The following is a 21,066-nucleotide window of genomic DNA, read 5'->3' as shown; positions in this document are numbered from 1 at the left end:
CAGCTCCGGGGCTCTCTCCTTCTAAAAAACTGAAAAACCTGGAAATTTCACACTTTTTCTGTGTCCTCACCGAGTATTTTGCTCTGGGATTATTGCCAGCCTCCCCCAAGCACGCGTTTCAGCGGGAATTATTAAAATTAATATCAGAGAAAAGCTCCACGTGAGATTTTTAGGATAATATTTTTCTTTACCTCGTCTGTCTGCTGTTCCCAGGGTGGGGGATGGCTCGGGGCTGGCCTGGCTCTGCCCTGGGCTGCCAAATTTGTGAGAAAATTCAAAATACGACTCAAAGAACCCTCAAATCTCTGCTGTTTCACCCCTTCCCAAAATATTTCTGCTGATCAATAAAACAAACTCCACAACCTTCTTCACCCCTGGGCGGTTTTAGGCAACTTGGTTGACAATTAAATCTACAAATCAGATTAAAAACGGATCCCTCAGACAGAGTGTGAATATTCCCAATGTCCCCATCACGGAGCTTTGCAGGGAACAGGATGATTTCGGAATCTGCTTATCCCAAAAAAATTTTGGTGCAAAAATGCCTGAAACTGAGACAGCTGAAGGAAACACTGACTCAGAGAAATTCCTGCCCAGCTGGAGATGGGAAAATATAATTTCCAGAGGGTTTGGGAAATATTTTGGGAACAGATTATTGGAGAATAGAGATGGTCCTGGGGGAAAGGAAGGGCTGGGCTGCTTTTTTTTTGGGTTTTTTTTTTTGTTTTGTTTCTATCAGAGATTTTTTCACTTGGAATAAAAGAAATGAGATTTATTTGTGAATCCTGATCCTGTGACAGCAGCCGACTTTTCCCTGCTCTTCCCAAGAAGCTGGAGGAGTAGGGGAGAGATTTAAAAATGTTCTCGTTCTTAAAAAAAAAAAATTAATTGATGTGTTCATTTGGGGAATGCTGGAGTGGAAGTGACCTGCAGGAAATAATTGCTGGAAACAGGAAATGTTGGTGGATTTCCTATTTTCCAAGAAGATTGATTTTCATCGAAATTCTTCAGTGAGTTTTTCTGAAATGAAATTGTGTTCTATTTCATTTAAGACCCAAGTGGTTAATGCTATTTTTTTTTTTTGTTGTTGTTACTTTTCATTATAGAAAATCAAAAACCAATCTATAAAATCCTGCCATGAACCTTTTGCTTTCTATTTTGATTTTGAGCATTTTCCTGCCTGTTGCCTTAAACATTTGGAACTTTTATAGATTTGAAAAGCAGTTCCAACCCCAATTCTTTCATTCTATGGCCAGAACTCCATAAAAGCAGATCAGATACAGGTTGTAAGGGCAGTTATAGAGCAAATAATTTGAATTTCTTGCTGTTCCACACATGTGGATGATCAGCAGCGTGGGGAAGGAATAAATAACCGTGGCCAAGCCCAGCAACGACCTGGACATGATGAAGAATTCTTTCTGTGATTCCTCTCCTCAGTTCTCTCTGCTGACTGCTGGCTATTTTTTAGGGGTATTTTTTATCACTGATGTCCTTGTTTCTAGATTTCTCGAATTTATCTTGTTCCTAGATTTCTTGTTTCTTGGATTTATCAGGTTTCTAGATTTTTTGGATTTATCTGGTTTCTAGATTTCTTGTTTATTGGATTTATCTAGATTTCTTGGATTGATCTTGTTTCTAGATTTATTGTTTCTTGTATTTATCTCATTTCTAGATTTTTTTTTTTGTTTCTCAGATGTATCTAGTTTCTAGAATGCTTATTAATCTGATTTTCTAGATTTCTTGGATTTATCCAATTTCTAGATTTCATTTCTAATTTCTAGATTTTTCTTGGATTTATCTAGCTTGTAGATTTCTTGGATGTATCTAGTTTCTGGATTTCATGGATTTATCAAGTGTTTAGATTTCTTGTTCCTTGAATTTATCTTGTTTCTAGAGCTTGGCTGAGCCACGGGTGGCTGCACTGCAGGGGTGGGGAAGCTGCTCCCAGAGTTAATGCCTGGGAAGGCAGGAGGGTGGAAATGTGTGATCCTGATCCTGATCCTGATCCTGAGCCTGATCCTGAGCCTGATCCTGAGCCTGATCCCAATCCCAATCCTGATCCTGATCTGGATCCTGATCCTTGTACTGAGCCTGATCCTGATCCCAGTCCTGATCCTTGCCCTGATCCTTGTCCTGATCCTGATCTCAATCCTTGTCCTGATCCTGATCTCAATCCTTGTCCTGATCCCAATCCTGAACCTGAGCCTGATCCTGATCCCAATCCTGATCCTGAACCTGATCCTGATCCTGATCCCAATCCTGATCCTGATCCTGATCCTGATCCTGAGCCTGATCCCAATCCCAATCCTGATCCTGATCTGGATCCTGATCCTTGTACTGAGCCTGATCCTGATCCCAGTCCTGATCCTTGTCCTGATCCTGATCTCAATCCTTGTCCTGATCCCAATCCTGATCCTGAGCCTGATCCTGAGCCTGATCCTCATCCTGATCCTGATCCTTGTCCTGATCCTGACCCTGATTCCAATCCCAATTCTGACCCTGATCCCAATCCTGACCCTGATCCCAATCCTGATCCCAATCCCAATCCTGACCCTGATCCCAATCCTGACCCTGATCCCAATCCTGATCCCAATCCTGACCCTGATTCCAATCCCAATCCTGACCCTGATCCCAATCCTGACCCTGATCCCAATCCCAATCCTGATCCCAATCCCAATCCTGACCCTGATCCCAATCCTGACCCTGATCCCAATCCCAATCCTGACCCTGATCCCAATCCTGACCCTGATCCCAATCCTGATCCCAATCCCAATCCTGACCCTGATCCCAATCCTGATCCCAATCCCAATCCTGACCCTGATCCCAATCCTGACCCCCAGGTTCCTTTCCCACTGCCAGGGTTCATTTTCTCAGGCAGAAGCAGCTTTGGAGGTTTGATGCCCCAGCTTTGTGCTGGCAGGAGCGAAGATGAGCTGCTCACATTCCAGCTGCTCCTGAATCCACTCCAGGGGGATTCTCTGCTCTTGGCTCTGCTGGGGCTGCAGGACAATCCCTGGGCACAAACCCAGCTCTGAGCACCCCCTGCACTCCCCACTCTGGGACTGGGCACAGCTGGAGATGCTCCTGCAGCTCCAGGATTTTGGCTCAGCATCCCTCCTGACCCCCAGGATGTTCTGCTGCATCTCCCTGTCCTCACCCACCTCTGGGTTCTGTCTCCAGCTCCTCCTCACTCCAGAGCTGCTCCTTTCTCCACATTCCTGCTTTTCCTCAGGTGGAAAACACTCAGCAAGGGAAAGATTGGACCCCTGGCAGGAGAAATCAGCAATCAGGTGCTTGGTTAGGGACAGCAGAGCTCCCTCGTGGCTGTTTGAAGCATTCAGGGCTGGCAGGAATTGGGCAAAACCTCATCTAGTTTCAGTTCTCATTTTTTTGTTTTAGAGCTGGAATGATGGATGTGAGGTTTTGCCTTATTTAATATGTTTAACTGATAAAATTAATGTTTTTGAGGGTGTCAGCAGCCTGTTTATGTCTTTGTGATGTGCTGAGAATCCAGATCTGGCTGTTTTTGGAAGAAATGCAATGGGGATATTATAACAACAACATTTTATAGGCAGGACTGACACCCTAAAAGGTGATCCCAGAGCTGCAACACCTCCTGAACCTCAAATATTGAGAAATACTGGCACTGGGAAGGTGTTGCCAAGAAAATGTTGGGAATTTCCATTGACACCTCTCTGTGCTCAGTGACACATGGCAGGTTCTCAACACCTAATTCAGCATTTAAGGCTGATTTTTATTTAATTATTTTGGCTTTTTATTCTGAAATCCATTAAATTTTGGCTTTTGCCTTTAAGCAGGTGGATGTTCATTGGTCCCCTTGTTTTGCCACCACATCTGTGAAATGCAGGGAAAATCTGAATTTGTGTTGAGGTAGGTTGAAAGATTTTTTTTTTCCATTAAAATGCAATTTTCTGGGATTTAAAACATCCAAAACAACAGAACAAACAGAATTTCTAAATGGTTTGTGAGATGATCATGATCAGTTTTTATAAAAAAAAAAATGTTTTTAAAGTAATAATAAAAATATAAAAAATGAGCTCCACCAGATCAATCCTATCCAAGTTTCGCACAGATTTAGCATTTCAATATTTCCTAAAAAAATCACAGTTTTATTTAAAAAAACCCCACAAAATGAACACATTTCCCCCCTAATTTCAAGGATGAGGATGCCAGTGAGGGAGGAAGGTGATCAATTAAGACATTAAGCATTTTGCATCACATGGACACATCTGCATGGCAGCCCAATAAAGCAGCCATCAGCTCATTTTCAGGGGGCTGTTGCCTACTTCAACTCAGCCCTCAGATCAAAGAGAAAATGTCTGCTTGCATTTTCTCATCAGAAAAGGGATGCTAATTTAGGTTCCTTAATGTGTGGTGATAAGAGACTTCTTCAATTAACTGGATTCTATAGGCCAGAAAAGCAAAAAAAAAAAGGGGGGGATACAAAGGGAGTCAGGCTGGAAAAGCAGAAATTCTCATTAAATCAAAGGTCCAATATTCATTACCTCCAGCATCTGGGGCTAAACACTGAACATGGAGCTCATCAAAGGGGGTTTAATGGGTTAAATTGAGAATATAATCTAATTAAAATATTAGATACGAGTAAATAGCTCTTTGATATTCATCTGAAGGTTTCATTAAAACAGGCACTTGAGGTTTGGATTAAGGGGGGATTATCACTTTTAAGCAGGAACAACAAGTTGAGGTGCCCTGAGCAGAAATGCTTCAAAGTGATAGAGTTGGGTTGAAAAATAAAAATAGGAAAGCAAAACATGGAACCATTTCCCAGCAGTGCCCAAAGGAGGGGAAGAGGCTGAGGGAAAGAAAGGTTCTGTTCCAGAAACTGGAAAAAGTGACAAAAATGTCATGGAGAACATTCCCCTGCAGCCTGAGCCATGTTCCCATACTGGACAAAGCTTCTTCAGCAAGGCTTCCCAAAATATTCTTAATATTTCTCAATATTCCCAAAAATCTCCTGAACTTCCAGTCTGAGTCCTGATTCAGCAGTGGGGGAGAAATTCCTGCCCCTCAGGAAGATTTAAAACAAAGTTCCCTTTCCATCAGGAAGGGCAGAATTTGGATCATTTCTCCTCATGTAAAATTGGGAGCATCCTATTAAAAAAAATCAAAAAATGGGATAAAACAATTCCATGTCAACACAAGGTGGTTGAAATTTATCTCAATATTCCCAAAAATCTCCTGAACTTCCAGTCTGAGTCCTGATTCAGCAGTGGGGGAGAAGTTCCTGCCCCTCAGGAGGATTTAAAACAAGGTCAAGTCTCTTTTCCATCAGGAAGGGCAGAATTGGAATCACTTTTCCCAAAATTCAATTGGGAGCATCCCATAAAAAAGAAACCAAATAAATGGGATAAAACAATTCCACATTATTCCATTGTGTTTTTTTTTTCTCCCCTTTTATCCAGCCTGATTTCCAGGAGATTTCAGCCCAAATTCCCTTGCTGTGTGCTCTAATCACATTTCATATGGTGACTTAATTCATAATTTACCAAGTGAAAGCAATGGAAGCATCCTAAGAAACCCATCTGTTTGTTGTTATTTTTACAGCCTTAATCTGTTAAAAGCTGTTTCCTCTCATCCATGCAGCTCTCAATTATCCTCAGTTATCCAATATATTCTCCAACTGCTCCTGGCTAATCCCAGATTGTCTGCATGCTCAGCCAGGGCTTGTTTGGATTTTTTTTTGTCCCAGATGAAGCTTCAAAATTTTGATTTTTTAATTTTTTTTTGGTGGAAACTCTTCACTAAGAGATAACAGAGTAACCATTAATTAGCATTGTGTGTTTGGAGCATAATTTTGTTCTCGTTTTAAGTAGCAATGGATTATTTTTGCTTTTATTTCTGGCCAAAAAGATTCTTCTGGATTTCAGAAAGGGAATTGTTGCTGGTGTTAAGATCATCAGATGAAACAGAAGGTTTTTTTTGAATGTTTTATCTGTTTACATGTAAACCAAGAGCTGATTGGTCTGAAAAATGCAATTTTCACATCACTTATTAAAAAAAAAAAAACAACAGAGAATTGTATTTTAAGTGCCATAAATTCAAACAGCCAATTTATTAACCAAAATAGGCACAAGCACAACCAATTCTAACATCCCAAAAATAATTCAATTGCAGCGGGTTGGCAAATCAAGATGAAAATGAAACAATTCAGGCTTTTTTTTGCCTTGATCCCTGAGATTTCCCAGATTTTTAGAAGATGTGAAGGGATTTGAAAGCAGCCACAAGCTCCTTCTCCCTCTCGTGCCTGTCCCACAGAGACTCCAGGGATGGGATCTGGGGAAAAATGGTCCCAGCCCCTTTCACCTCTTGCTCTGATGGTCTTGCAATGAAAGTTTTTGGTCTTGGGATCTTCTTGGCATATTCCAGAGCCTAAAAACAGGAGAATTGGATGAATTGAGTAGCAGAAAATCTGGTCAATATTCCCAAGAATGTTTAGGTGGGTTGGGTGAGGTATCTCTGAATTCCTGATCTTGTTTCTGACAGAATTCAATCCCAGATTTTTCAGTGGTGACAAGGTTTGCTTCCTCACACCACTGGAAACCACCAGTTTAAAAATAAATGAGTAACATGAGTTTATTAATTTATAAACCTTTTTTTTTTTTTTTTTCCCAATTTCATTAAGGTCTTGCTCTCAGGCAGGGAGTTTTGCAGGTTAACAGGACAAGCTCAGCTTCTCCTGCATGATGCAGTTAACCATGAAAATGAAAAAATAAAATGAATCCTGGACCATGGGAGGTTGTCTTGGAGAGGGAATGAAAGAACATCCCAGAAATGCTGGAGCTGGCAGAAAACTGCTTTAACCTGGGCTGGGTTTGGTGCAGGGATTTGGAAACACCTCATGTCTCCAGTCCTCAGAAATTTTTGTAAGAGATGCAAAAAAAATTACCTGACTTTGATGGCAAAAAAATAGGCAAATGATGGTAATGAGAATAACATTTCCTGCTTCTCAAAGCTGCACTGGAAAATTGTCCACAGGCAGGTGAAAAATTCATATTTTGCTGCACAAGCAAAGGCTTCACAAGCTCACAGTGAAGGTGAGTGGTGCCATTCCAAAGACTCCAATGCTCCCATAATATTTTTATTCTCTTTCAAGATTATTTCTAGATTATTTTTAGAAGGCAATTATGCATTATCTCACGTTGCTGGTGAAATCTCCTAAAAGAATCCAAACCCCTTTTGGACATCCAACCAATACATTTTATATTTTAGTGGTTTATGTTTGAGAATAAATGCAAGGAGCTGGGGAATTGTGACACTGAATTCCCCCACTTGTCCCCCTGCAGAAATTCCCTGGACAGGACCCAACTCTCACCTTCTGCCTGGACACTGAAGACACCTGAGGTTTTGCAGGCAGCCTCTGAACCACAGTAATATTTTTCATGTTATATTCATTAATTTGCCTGGAATATTCCTTTTGCAGCTTGAGCTTTTCTTTCTGAGCAAAAGCAGAAAAAGGGGGTGGAATTTAATGGTTTGTGGGGGGGGGGGATCCATCAATGAAACCCTTTTGCCACCAATATTCCATTTCCACCTCTGCTGCTGTTCAACCTGGCTTGGCCATTGATCCTTCCTCAGCACACAACAGGAACCCCCTGGTAAATGGCACAGCTTTTTATTTTATTTTTTTTTTTTAGCTTTTTTGAGTTGTTTTTCCCTTTTAAGAGCTTTTCCCTGGACTGAATAGAGGATGGAGCTCAGCAGAAATGTGACAGGTCCATATTTATCCTGAATGTCCTGAACAATCTGTCTCCATTTCACCAGAGTGCAGCCAGATATTTTCTTGTGTTTACACAACTTTAACTTCCCCTTTGAACATTTGGTGGATCTTTACACTGGGAATGACAGCTCAGCCACTTGAGTGTGTCATTTTCTGATGTGCAATTAGTTCTAATTAATTCTTATTTCTGGATTAAAAAAAAAAAAAAAATAGAGGGTTAAAATTATCCCCAGGACAGCTGTCTTTGCTTTTATTTGAATTTTCCTGTAGGATCTCAGCTAGCCAAGGATATAAAGCCCCAGATAATCACAAATTATGATTTCTCTGCCACTCCCTCCTGCCTAAATTCATTTTTGGTTCACTCACTTTCTCTTTGATTGTTTCATAGTCAGGTCCAAGGCCTCCAAGCTTCATATTCAGATTGATGTAGAATTTGGAGCTACACACCTGAGAACCAAACAGCAAACAGATTTTCCTTTATATGATTCCACAGAGAGAACAATTAAAAAAAAATTCAAGAAAAACCTCAGAATTTAATTTGCAATCTCAGTCCTACCCCTGGCATTTCTCATTTTAAATAAGTGACCAACAGGGTTGAGTTAAAGGCAAAAGCCAAATGACAAAATTTCCTTTGGATCCAGGTGGGAAATTGCCAATTATCCCAATCACAAAGTGATATTTTCTCAGTCAAAAATGATCTTTATTTTGAAACACCTTAAAGCCACTCATTTGGCTGTGATTAGAATGAGACTCCATAGAAAATTTTGTAAGAGAAGCAAAGAAAATTACCTGACTTTGGTGGCAAAAATTAGGCAAATGATGGTAATGAGAATGACATTTCCTGCTTCTCAAAGCTGCACTGGAAAATTGTCCACAGGCAGCTGAAAAATGCATATTTTGCTTCACAAGCTCACAGTGCACATCACACAAAGACTCCAATGCCCCCATAATATTTTTATTCTCTTTCAAGATTATTTCTAGATTATTTTTAGCAGGCAATTATGTTTGAAAAACTTGTCAGTGAAGCTCTGTGGTAATTTCAACCACAGAGTAATGCAGGAACACCAATTTCTACATGCAAATAAAATGGGCATTTCCTCAAAACGCAGGTTCAAGTGAAATTCAACTGCAGAGAAATTAATTCTATGCACTAAATTTCCCATTTGAGGTTTCTTTGTGCCCCTGTTGTTACATGCTGGAACTCACTGATTTTTAATTTGAGGTACAGTGAGGAGTTAATTCAATGTGCCCCACAAAATCAGGGTTTTCTCACTCGGAGCAATGAGCATGAGTGGATTTGTTTATTAGGAAAACTGGATTTTGCTGGGAGACACAACCAGCCTGATTGTCTGTGCATTCCTCCCAGCGTGAGAAAACAAGCCCAGCAATGGTTTGAACAGAAAGGGAAAAAATCATAATCCTAATTCTTCTTAGGGGCACTCAGGCAGCAACACCCAAAGTGGATGAAAGAATTCTTCCAGCTTTGTTTTTCTGCCCTGAGCAAAACCTTGAATTTGTCACGGGCAGATTTCTGCTGAGTGCTAAGTGGTGGCACCAGGACAAGTGTGCACACAGAGAAAACAAAAGAGATCCAAGTTTTAATCAGGTCAATCAGCAGATTTAGGGTGATGTTTATGCTGTTAGTTTCACAAATCCTCCAAATTTGAGGTTGGAATCCCTTGGAGAGCAGGAGATTTGAGTTGGACAATAAATGAGCAGGATAATGGATGGCTCAGATCTGAGGCTGCTCCCACAAACTGCCTGAGCCCAAATAATTTTAATTATGGATAAATTACAGGACAAACACTCCTCTGTGTGTCCCAGGAGTTAAACCAGACTGACCCAGGTGATCCCTTTGCTCTTTGGGGTCAAATAATTTCAGTGCCTGTTTCTACCTTAGTTCCACGACAACAAAATATTTCTCACTCTTTATTTAGAGTTTTTTTTTTTTAAACTTTGGATTATTAAAAAAAAATGCTAGAAGAGGAATAGAAATATTAAGCCACCCATCTCACATTTATTTTCTCACCTTCTTGCTGGCTTTGGGCTGCTTTTGCTTTCCATTTTGCATTAGAGATCCTTCAGAGCTGCTACGTCTCATTTTCCTTGGATTTCCTTCAGCTCTTCCTGACTCTCCCTGTGGATCCTTCTGTGTCTGGGGCAGGGCAGGGGGGAGGAAACCCCAGAACCACATGTCAGCAAAATCACCTCCAAAATCAGAAATTCTTGGCTTCACCTTTTCTTGAACATGGGAGGTTCTACAAGCTGCTGTTGGTGAACTGTGAAGAAAATATGGAGAAGGTCTTAAAAAATGAGGGGGAAAGAGTAAAAAAAATCTTAATTTAGACACAGCAGGGAGCTCAGCAAACAACCTGAACATGGAATATGGGAGATGGGAGAATGAGGGTTTCACAAAAAGTGACTTTGCTTGCACCCAAGTGTATGAAAAACAAATGGAGAAATAAAAGCCAAATGGGGAAATTTCAGCCTGGTGCAAAGGAGCTGAAGCCAATGAAAGGTTTTGGATCAGATCTGCTGAGCACTGAGAAAATTATTTGTTTATGTGAAAGAAAAACTTCATTTTTGGTTGAAATTCTACATAATTGACGATTTTCCTGCTCTCCCCTTTAGGGACCTTGGATATCCACCCTGCAAAGCCAATTTTGCTACAAATTCTTAATTTGTGCACAATGCCCTTTCTTATATTTTATATGTTATAAAATACATATCCTATATAATATATATTTCTATATTTTAAACTTTCCCTCCCAGCCTCCTAGAAGAAAACTTTGCATTGTGGAAATTTCCATACCTGGAGCACAGAACTGTCCTTTCCCAATGGCATATTTAAAAATCAATAGCTACAATGAATCTTCAATTAGTAATAAATGATAATGGCACATCTGTAGCAAAATAACTATATTTTGGACTTTAAAGCATTTTCTTGTCCATTTGTTTATTTTCTGGGCATCACAGGGTTATAATAATATTATTTTATCTCTTAATTACCACCAGCTGTTCTGATACCTGTTATCCTCATGAATGTGATTTTTGAAATCTTGAATTGATGCTTGATCCTTCACTTTTTCTTGAAAAATTGCATTAAAATCAGATGAAATATTCCCCAATTTTGGATGTGCCTGGCCACTGCTGCTGCTGCTGTCATTCCTGGAAAAATGCTGCTGCTGATGTGGAATTCCAGTTGGGAAGTCATGCTGGTAATTCTTGTTCTCCTTACTGGGATCCTCTGGGTTTAAAACCTCTGCTGGGTAAAAATTCTGGAATATTGGGAGATAGTGATAGGTAGGTCTGGTAAAGGGTGAATTTGGGAAATTATTTAAATCACTTTGGGGTTTTTCTGCTGGGTCAGGAGAGCTTGGATTCAGATAATCCTGCAGTGCAGAGCTGGGAGTGGGAGCTCCTGGGATTTGCTGCTGGCTCCTGAGCCAAGGTTTGGTTTCTGCTGCTCTGCCTGGGGGTTCCTGGCCATCATTCCTTGGGAAAATTCTTGTGCTGAAAGTTTGCTTGGATTCTGTTTTATTCCTCTGGAAGGATTTGTGCTGCTCCTGAAAGGTGGATATTTTTCATATTCATTTAGAGGTTTCATCACTCACATCAAAATTCCCCTGTGTTGCTTGGATCTAATTCTGCTCATGGCTGGATTTAAATCAAAATTCAAATTTGGAGGAACCTGCATCAAAACTTTGTAAGTTCTGCAGCACTGGACTATAAAATCAGGTGCTTGCAGATGCAAACCAGATGTGGTAAATGTGGATTGATGGAGTTTTGTCTGCATGAGGTGCACAGATCTAACCCTGTGAATAAGTGATACCTCAATCAACCCACCTGGAAAAATACTCCAAAAATCAAACCAGCTCTTGCTTTTTATGTGCCAAATTTCAGGAGGAAATGGCTTTGTACACACAGTTAGACTGGCCCGTGGTAGAACAGCCTGATGCCAATTACATAAATAATCTTATTTCTAAACCAAGCACTCCTCCCTGCAAAACACAATCCAGAATTGGAGAACTCAAGCACACCAGGGCTGCTCTTGAGAGCCAAACACTCAAAACCTGAAATTCATTTCAATCTATCATTTTCCAACGACAGCATTGGAGGAAAAACTCGAATTTCCTTCCAGGGAATCCACAAATCCATTCTCAGCCCATTCAATCCCTGCCAGGGCTGAAATCCTCCACCCCACCCTCCTGCCTCTCTTTTGTGAGCAGCAGCAAAAATCTGATTAGTGGAGGTGTGAAAAACACAATTCCAGGAGGTTTTGGGAAAAGCTTTAGCCCTGGGAATCCTGACTCCTGGAGTTTCATGTCCTGGCTCACCGTGGAATTATCTATTTTGGCCTGCTCCCAGTTTGGCTTCTGGAAAATTATTCTCTATTTAGGAGATGATTTGGTTGATAATTTAAAATTATGAATTGGTAGATGGTGGTGTTTGAGGGTTTGGGAGGATTCTGAGCCAGAACTTCACCATTTTTGCTTGATTTGTCCTTTAAAATTAAGGGGGAGTTAATGAGTTACCAAAAATAAACCAGAAAAAGTTCCAAGTAGAAGTTGCACTCACTTCCTCCCCATTTCTAAATCTGTAAATCTGATTTATGCTGGCCTTTAAATAAATGTCCAGTCTTAGGAGTAATAAATGAACTGGCTCAGAATCCTCCCAAACCATCAAACACCACCATGCACCAATTTGTAATTTTAGATTATCAACCAAATCATCTCCTAAATGGACAATAATAGATTCAGTGAGCTCAGAATTTCTTGGCATTTTGCTTTAAATTTATTTAGTACATAAAGCATACATACATTAAATTACAGTAGTTATCTATGGATACATATTTAAGGATTTCTTGTCAGCAATATTTACTTTAAAAGCAACAAGATGACAGCTTTAAACATTCAGATTAACTGCTTTTATAGACATATTTCAACTATGAAATTCTATAGAATTTCAATTATGAAATTCTCTCAAACAGGAACCTTGAGCTGGTGTCTTTTTGGGTACCATTTGTCTTCAGGTTTCATTTTCCCAGTCTGGGATGGTGGAACATTCTGGAGTGGTTCTTCATCAACTGGTGTGGGATCTGTGACCTAAAAACCAGCAATGTTCATGGTCACAGCAATGAATGGATTTAAAAAAATCTGGGGGGAATAATGAGAATTAATTTGTGGCCTGTTAAAATGAAAATGCTCAAGTTTGGCATTCTGGAATGGATGATGAGAGAAATGGTTCAAGGAGAAAAAGAAGCAAAACCCAATTAATGGGATAGAAGATTCCTTCTACTTTTAAGAGGAATAAAAGAAAGGAAAAAATTGCAGGAAGTGTGCAGCACAGAAACTCTGAAATGCCCAGGCTCCTCCATTTCCATGAGAGCCACTGGATGCACCTAATAACAGCAAAACAAGCAGAAACCATTGCTGGCCAGGCAATCAGACACATCCCAGCCTCAGCAAGAGAGGCTTGCAGGAAAAACTGGCAAAATACAATAATGGGGGGTGAAAAGCACAGGAGGAACTGCAGAAAGAAAAGGGGGGAATGCTCAGAGCTGGGAAAAAAAAAGCTGTAAAGAAGGAGAGCTCCACAGCAGCACAGCTGTGGGGTAACCAAAATTGGAAATTTATTTGAGGGTGGTGATACCCTTGGAAATACAGCATAATTCAATTTTTCTTCTTGAAATAAACTTTTTTATTTTAATTTTTTTTTTTTTTTCTAAAAGACTGCAGGAAATTTGTTTTTTAACATTTTTTTAATTCATATTTTTTGGTCCCAAACTATCCTGCTGAGTATTTTGGTGACAGGAATCTCTGCTCCACTGCAGAGTGCTCCCACAGCAGAACCAGCACTGGGAAGATATTTATGACCAATAAAATTATCAACTAAAAATCATCAGTGGGAAGAAAATGTAGGTAGCTGAGCCTCTCACTTTGGGGCTAAAGAGATTAGAGCAGCTAAAAAAAGGATTCTTGTTGAGTTTGTAAACCCCTGGAAAAAAATTCACAAGAAAATAAAATAAAAATACCACCGAGCTTTTCCTGAGCTGTGGACAGCCACAGCTTTGCAGTGAATAAGATGTTTTTGGTGGAACCAAGTGCCTGAGTGCATTGATGGAGTGCTGGGCAGGTAAAACATACTTCTACATTATCTCTTTGAAAGAGGAACAGGACACAACCTCTGCCTGCATTTTTTTTTTTTTTTTTTGCCAACCATTCTATTAATACCAATCAAATTGAGAAAATGATCAAATGAAATTGCATTTTGAGAATCATAAGCTGTGTAATGCCTATTCTGTTAAATTGAGGCCCATAATTGCTTCTCCACTGAAAAGATACAACAAAGGCAGCAATCATGGCATGTCATTATCCCAGACTGGCAAACCAGCCTTTGCAGGGAGGACTTCAAAGCCTTGTGGTTCTCGAATTGCATTTGGCTGCTATTGTTGAAGCCCAGGCAATCTTGATTAGGTGTTTACACCGAGGGAAGGCTCAGTGCACACAGAGTCTGAGTGCCTTGCTCTAGAGCCATTAAAAAATTGTACATTATGTTCCTGGCTTTGAAGTAAGGTAGGAAAGCAACTGGGATTGAGCACAGCTGAGCTAGGTTGGGCCACTGCTTCTCCTTCTCTCTCTCTCTCAAAGAAACTCATCATGGGGTTCTTTAAGAATCAGGCAACGCTGCAAAGAACTTGATGTTGTATAAAATGTGATATAAATTAGTAAATATACAGATCAGCAAGGGTTTAGGGTGTGTTTTGGTACCTCCAGCACAGAGAAAATCTGTAATCTGGGAATCTAAATCTTGCAGAATGAGGCTGGAAATGTTTTAATTTGTGTGCCCTCAAAGCAAACACTATTTGATTACCACAACCCCTGGCAGCCAGCAGTGATCAGATCAATAAATTCAGCTTCAACCCCCTGCAAAGCCCAGAATAATCAGTTTAGGAAAGCACAGTTTAATTGGTGACATGGGGCTCATTTGTTTCCTCACATACTTGATGGTTTTGCACTTTGGAGAGAGTTTTTCCAGGTGAGGTGACCAAAGTTGGCTCCTGGACCACCACAATGCTCCCCTCAGGAGTTTTTCACCCTTTCCAACAAGACTCAGCCACGGATACCTTGGTCAGGACTCAGTAAATCAAATGTAAATGAACAGGAAATGAAGCAGTAATTTCTGCCTGCCCTGCAAAGATCCAGAGGTGGCTGAGAGCAATGATGCTGCTCATGGAATCACAGAATTATGGAATGCTTGGGTGGGAAAGGACCTTAAAGCTCCTCCCTGCCACGGGCAGGGACACCTTCCACTGTCCCAGGTTGTTCCCAGGCTGTCCTGGAACACTTCCAGGGATGGGAAATCCACAACTCCCCTGGACAGCAGGGGTTGCAGCTCTATTCACTTGTCCAGGGTAGGAACACACTTTGCTGCACAGCCTCTGCCTGCTGTGTCACCTCTCTGCTGTCCCAAAATAATCTCATCTAATCTCATAACCCTGATTTGAACAGATTCCTTTGCCTATTCCATATTGTTGAACACTGTCTGCACAATGAAGTCCCAGTCCCTGGCTCTGACAGTGTGTTGGGTTGATGTGGCCAGAAATGTGTATTTATCACCATCTTTGGCACATATTCTCTGCTAATGGGCCAGCTTTAAACCAGCTGGGGCAATCATCTTTATCTTTCCCATGACCCACCCTTCATCCAGGAGGTATCACCTGTTAATGGGCCATTGTTAAAAACTGGGTGTGGCAGCGATTCTTATCTCAGTGGGAGATATCTCCTGTTAATGGGCCATTGTTTAAAACTGGGTGTGGCAGCGATTCTTATCTCTGTGGGAGATATCTCCTGTTAATGGGCCATTGTTTAAAACTGGGTGTGGCAGTGATCTTTATCTCCTGGCACACATTAGCTGCTAATGGGCCATCTTTAAACCAGCTGGGACAATCATCTTTATCTTTCCCACAGCCCATCCTCCCTCCAGCAGATATCTCCTGTTCATGGCCAGTGAGTCCCAGTGTATGACTGATAAAATTCCATCATCCCACTGGGAGATGCTCCAGCCAGGGCAGGAGCCAAGCCTTTCCTAACCAGATAAAAACTGAGATTTTGGACACCAAGGCACCTTCTTTCCACTGGATCCCAGAGGAAAGCCAGACCTTTCCACATCATCCCTGGAGCTTCAGAGGAAACTGCACCTTCTCCAGGAGCACTGCTCCAGCTGAACCACATCTGCCACTGCAGGAGGATGCAGCCACCATGGAATGGGACTGCTGCCACCACCCTGACTGACTGACGGGTGTCAGCTTGGATTCTGACTCTGGCAGGGTTGGGATTGTTCTTTGTAATACTGCATTTCTATTTTAATTTTCCTAGTAAAGAACTGTTATTCCTAATTCCCATATCTTTGCCTGAGAGCCCCTTAATTTCAAAATTATAATAATAATTTGGAGGGAGGGGGTTTCCATTTTCCATTTCAAAGAGCATTCTGCCTTTATTGGCAGACACCTGTTCCTTCAAACCAGGACAAACACTTAGACAGGAAAGATTTCCTGAATTCCCCGAATAGCAAACATAATCATATCAATATAGCTTTAATTAGCATCCATTTACACTCATTATTTTTACCATCATCGAAATTAGAACTGAAACAAAAAAAAGTGCTCTTAACAGCTCTGCTAGAAAAAAAAAAAAAAAAAATCCTGTCCATCATTCCTGCCACTGGAATGAAATCAGCAAATTCCTTCTAATGTTGTGTCAACTCTTCATTAGCCTTGGCAGGGGTGTCACTTGAAGAACAAGGTCCCAGGAGCTTCCCAAGGCAAAATTTTCTGTGTGGAGTGACTCAGTGACCCCCTCCCTTCCCATTATGCAGCAAGAAAAACAATAAACTAATTTCTCATGGATTTAGGGGCCATTTTTGGTCTTTTAGAGCAGATTTTAGGACTTTTTTGTGGCCATTTTTTGTGCAATTTCTAGGGGATTTTTGTGTTTCTTACTGTGAATTTTCATGGATTTTTCTAGGTTTTAATGCTGAATTTTTTTCTGGTGCTTTTCCCAGCAATCCTTGCAATTTTTGCAGATTTTAGGTGTTTTAGTCCAGATTTCAGATGTTTTTGCTCCATTTTTCGTGCAATTTTAGGGGGTTTTGGGCCATTTTAAGTCACATTTCCTCCGGATATTTTGCCTGCTCATTTTCCCAGTTTCTTCCTCAGAAATCCCTGGATTCTGTCTGGGTTTTGGGACCATTTTGGGTGTTTTATTGTAATTTTAGGACTTTTTGGGACCATTTTTCATATGATTTTTGAGGACAAGGCCAGGGACAACCTGGGACAGTGGGAGGTGTCCTTGGCATGGCACTGGATGGGCTTCAAGGTTCCTTCAAACCAACTTTGCATTTGCTCCATTAAGAAAAATCTGGAATAAGGCATTAACAGAGAGAATCATTATCAAACTCATGTTGGCCAAGCAGAAAAAATGAGAGGCAGCATAAAACAAGAGCCACTGATAAAGGGCAGTGCAGATATCAGGAAAGAAAACAGAATTTCCTTAGCATCAAGATTAAAAAGCAGAGTGAGATCTGGGAAATTTTCCTGGGCTGGAACAGGCAGTGCAATGTGGCCACCACATTGGATTTGTCAATTATTCCATGAAGGGTGAACAAGATTCTCCCTGGAAACTCAAAATTGTCACTTGAATGATGGATTTGAAATCTGCTTCTCCCCTCTGCAAAGAGTTTAACACCAGACAGATCTAATCTATAGAAATGGAGGAATTTATAAATTTACCCACCTGCCCTTGAAGAACTTGCTTTCTATTGTGCAGCTCAAGATAGGAATTCATCTTCCCTGACTGTAACCCTAAAGTCTGTTTGTTTTTTTTGATAAAGTTTTTTTTTGCTTTCTGGGGTGGATCCTGTTGGTTCTGAGGAGGAAAAGCAAGGCCAGGATTATTTTTGGAATGAAATCCATCTGCAGGTTCCTTCCTTTTGGCTTGTGGCCCAACAGGTTCATTGCTGGCCACATCTGCTCCATGAAAACTGAATAATTCTGGACCAAACTCTGGGAGTGAATCCTGGGTCTTTGCCTCTTGTTGATTATTTTCTGAGGAGTCATCAGAATGGAGATAAAAGGAATCCATTGAAAAGTCCCCACTGCTTCCTGCAGAAATTTTGGGTGCATTAAAAAATCCTGCTCCCTTTTTTGTACTCTTCCAATGAGGATTGTACATCAGGCTGGAATGTTTGTCCACAGGCAGTTTTTTCCTAATTAAAAAACAAACACCAAATTATTTCTGCATAAATTCTGTACAAACTCTGTGTTATTTCAGTGTGCAAACATGTCCTGCTGTGGCCAAATGAATTATTTCAGTGTCTTCAGTATGGGATTAGGATCAGACCAGTTCTATCAAAGATTTTTTAGGAAAATATTTAGGCAGGACTTCCTCTTCCTTTTTAATTTTCATCACCAGTGAATGATAAATTGGTCCAACACTCAGACCACAGTGGAATACAATCATTATCCTAAATTTGGCATGGAAATTTCTAAATGCCAGTAGCATCAGTTAAAAGGTGATATGATAAATTGCACTGTTCTGTTGTCTCCTTAAAAATTACATAGTCTACAAAAGGCAGTTTGTGTTGTTCCTTCTTCAAAGGCTCTGCTCAGTGAAATAAAAGTGAAATTGCTGCTAAAATCAGTTTTTCAAGTGTCATTTTGAGACTGTCCAAGCAAGAGCAGCCTCCAGCTCTGTATTCTTATTTCCTCTCCTCATTCCTGTGAAGCATCATGATGCTTTGATTTAAAAACTCCTTCTAGAAAAGATTTAAACCCACTTTTTATTAAGAAACAGGCAGAGATTAGATAAGAGTAGAAGAACATAAATGGGAAGTCTGTGTGTTTGACAGTTTTTTAACAAGTGGCCAAATTATTGCTCTGGGTTACATTTGTCAGAAAGCAAAGCCAGATGCTGTGCCTTAAAAAATCCACAATTGATCCAATTTCTGATTTAAGATCTGATCCAATGGGAGGAAAACCAACTGCAGGAGTCAAATCCACCCAAACAGGTTTCCAGGAGATGTGCAGGAGGAAGGAATGGAGCAGGAAAAAAACTTCTAACACAATTTTTTCTTCCTTCACCAGCACAGCCCTGGTGACTTTGCCAGAGGGACATTCAGGAACTGAAATCTGGATAAATCTTCAGCTCCTGTCAAAGAAATCTGCTGGATTCCCCAACCTGTGGCCTAATTAATGATATCAACCTTTCCATAAATCATTTATTCATCCTTTCTCAATGAGTTATGTTGCCTATATTTCAAGTAATATTATTTTCAAAATAATCTGTTTGTCTTTGCTTTCCAGGTGAGCATGGATTTCCAGCAGGGAAAAAAAAAAAACCAAAAAAACCATGATTATCCCAGTTGGCAGGGGCTGCAGGTAAACAGCACGAGGTGAGGCTGTTTTGAAGTGAGGACAGAAATATGTGAGCTAATTGCAATGATTGAAATGGCAGAGGATAATGCTAAAGAGTCCCTTTGTGCTGAAATGTGTGCACAGAACCCAATTGTGGGACTCAGCTCAGGTCAGTGCACGGGGACAAAATGAGTGTGAAGAGCTCCTTCATCCCTCATCATCCCCAGACAAAAAGGGCACCTTTTATTCCTGCCCCCAGCAACATGGGGAGGTTGGATGGACTCTGTGCTCCTCGACAAAAGTGTGGTGAGCACACAACAGCTGCAGCATTTCCTCTTCAAATTCCGAGGTTGGTAATGGATGTAGAGAGGGGGTTTCATATGTATGTGCTGTGATATTTGCTCTGCTTAATGGACTGCACTGGAGTACTTACTGGGCTAAGTTCAAACAAAATAAAATCAAATTTCCATTTAATGAAGAGCCTCACATTCAGCAGAGTATTCAGTCCAAAAAAATTACTAAAAATTAGAGCATGTTTCTAGTACAATTAACATCATTTGCACTCACAATAAAATATTCAATAACTGGCCATTTTGCTTGTTGAGGAGGTGAATAAAAGCATGCTATTAATCATTTAGCCTTCATTTGTTTGTCATTTTATTTTAAGTAGACTATTAAATTGAAACTGCACATTGTTATTACTTTGGGTTTAATGTAATCCCTTTAAACTCGAGAATTATTCCCAATTTATCCAGAGTTAAACCTTCCATGCATATGACAGGATATTCCATTTTATTTTCTGCACTGAGTTAATGCTTTCTGAACGATGTTTAAATGTGGCCTTGAGGAACATCAGGTTAAAAGTGGAATTATTCTACTCCACTGAAGTTTTTTGCCTTACCTTCCACTGGCATAAACCTTTGTTCTTCCTTTTGTGTTTGTGTCACACTCAGCTCCTTTCTCTTCAAAACTCATCTCCTCCAAGCTGTCCTCTTCCAAGCTGTCATCCTCCAGGGTGTCCCCAGGACCCTGCTCTACCCTTTCTTGATTTTCCAGCATTCTCTGCTGCAGTCCCAGCTGGAATTGCCTCTCCTTTTCCAGCCTCTCTGAGACAGATTCCTGGGAATCCTCCAGGCTGGAGGCAGAGCTCCTTTCCCTTTCCCAGCTGGCAGGTTGGAAAACGGGTGGCACCAGGACTTTTGGAGGGAGGTGGATGTTGTTCATGCTGTAAGTGTGTGGGGAGGAGACTGAAAGGTATTTCATGTTTGAAGAGTTCATCCTGTGTTTTGCACTGATGGTTCACACCAGCCCTGTTTATGAGAACACATAAACATAAAGCACTGTAATGATATTTAAAAGCTGCATTTTGGGTGCCACCATTGGCTTAGGCTCAGAATTTGACCTTCTGCTGTTCAAACAATTCTCTATTCTCCACTGATTTACCTTTAAGCAATAAGGTGTCTACATATCAAATTCAGGATTTATTGCTGTGGAATCTCCACTATTGGTGGTAATAAATAATACAAAACCAGCTTGTGACAAGGAAAATGCTGAGACAAAGCAACATGATGTTATCTGTTAACTTCTGAGAGCTAAAATGCTTTTTGTTTGTTCTCTTCATGCAACTTTATCCCCTCTGGACATGTAAAATCAGCAAGAAGGTGTGACAGGGAGCACAGTGAGAACTGGAGCTCTCTCTAAATCAGCATGAGAGTTTCTTTACACTCAGTTAAGAGCTCAGAAGTTGTTTGCACTGCCAGATACTCCCAGGCTGAGGTGGGAGTGAGGCAGAGGAGTGTTCTGTGCTGAAATGTGTCACAGCACATCCCCAGGAGCAGCAGGGGCACGGGCAGTGGCACTTTAGTACCTGGCATAAATAATTTTGGATGTTTTAGCC

General features: G+C 40.7%; 1 protein-coding gene across 1 annotated transcript; it reads right to left on the bottom strand.

Annotated features, from left to right (window-relative positions):
* Positions 1–6,174: 6,174 nt before the first annotated feature.
* Positions 6,175–20,479, bottom strand: JHY (junctional cadherin complex regulator). The gene is made up of 7 exons (XM_079326583.1): positions 20,071–20,479; positions 17,551–18,022; positions 10,784–11,322; positions 9,786–10,035; positions 8,123–8,203; positions 7,352–7,474; positions 6,175–6,408 (listed from the first exon to the last, which is right to left on the bottom strand). The coding sequence occupies exons 1-7, from the start codon at positions 20,445–20,447 to the stop codon at positions 6,229–6,231; spliced, it is 2,022 nt and encodes a 673-aa protein (XP_079182709.1). The 5' UTR covers positions 20,448–20,479; the 3' UTR covers positions 6,175–6,228.
* Between the last annotated feature and the right edge of the window lie 587 nt (positions 20,480–21,066).

Source organism: Erithacus rubecula, assembly GCF_903797595.1.
Source record: "Erithacus rubecula genome assembly, chromosome: 25".
Classification (NCBI taxonomy): Eukaryota; Metazoa; Chordata; class Aves; order Passeriformes; family Muscicapidae; genus Erithacus; species Erithacus rubecula.
This window is presented reverse-complemented; position numbering and strand designations above follow the sequence as displayed.

Coding starts and splice junctions, on each gene's coding strand:
- JHY (XM_079326583.1), bottom strand. CDS start 20,447: ATGAACTCTTCAAACATGAAATACCTTTCAGTCTCCTCCCCACACACT. Junction 8,204..9,785: donor AGCCCAAAGCCAGCAAGAAG/GTGAGAAAATAA, acceptor TTTGGTTCTCAG/GTGTGTAGCTCCAAATTCTA. Junction 6,409..7,351: donor CTTCAGTGTCCAGGCAGAAG/GTGAGAGTTGGG, acceptor TCCTGTTTTTAG/GCTCTGGAATATGCCAAGAA.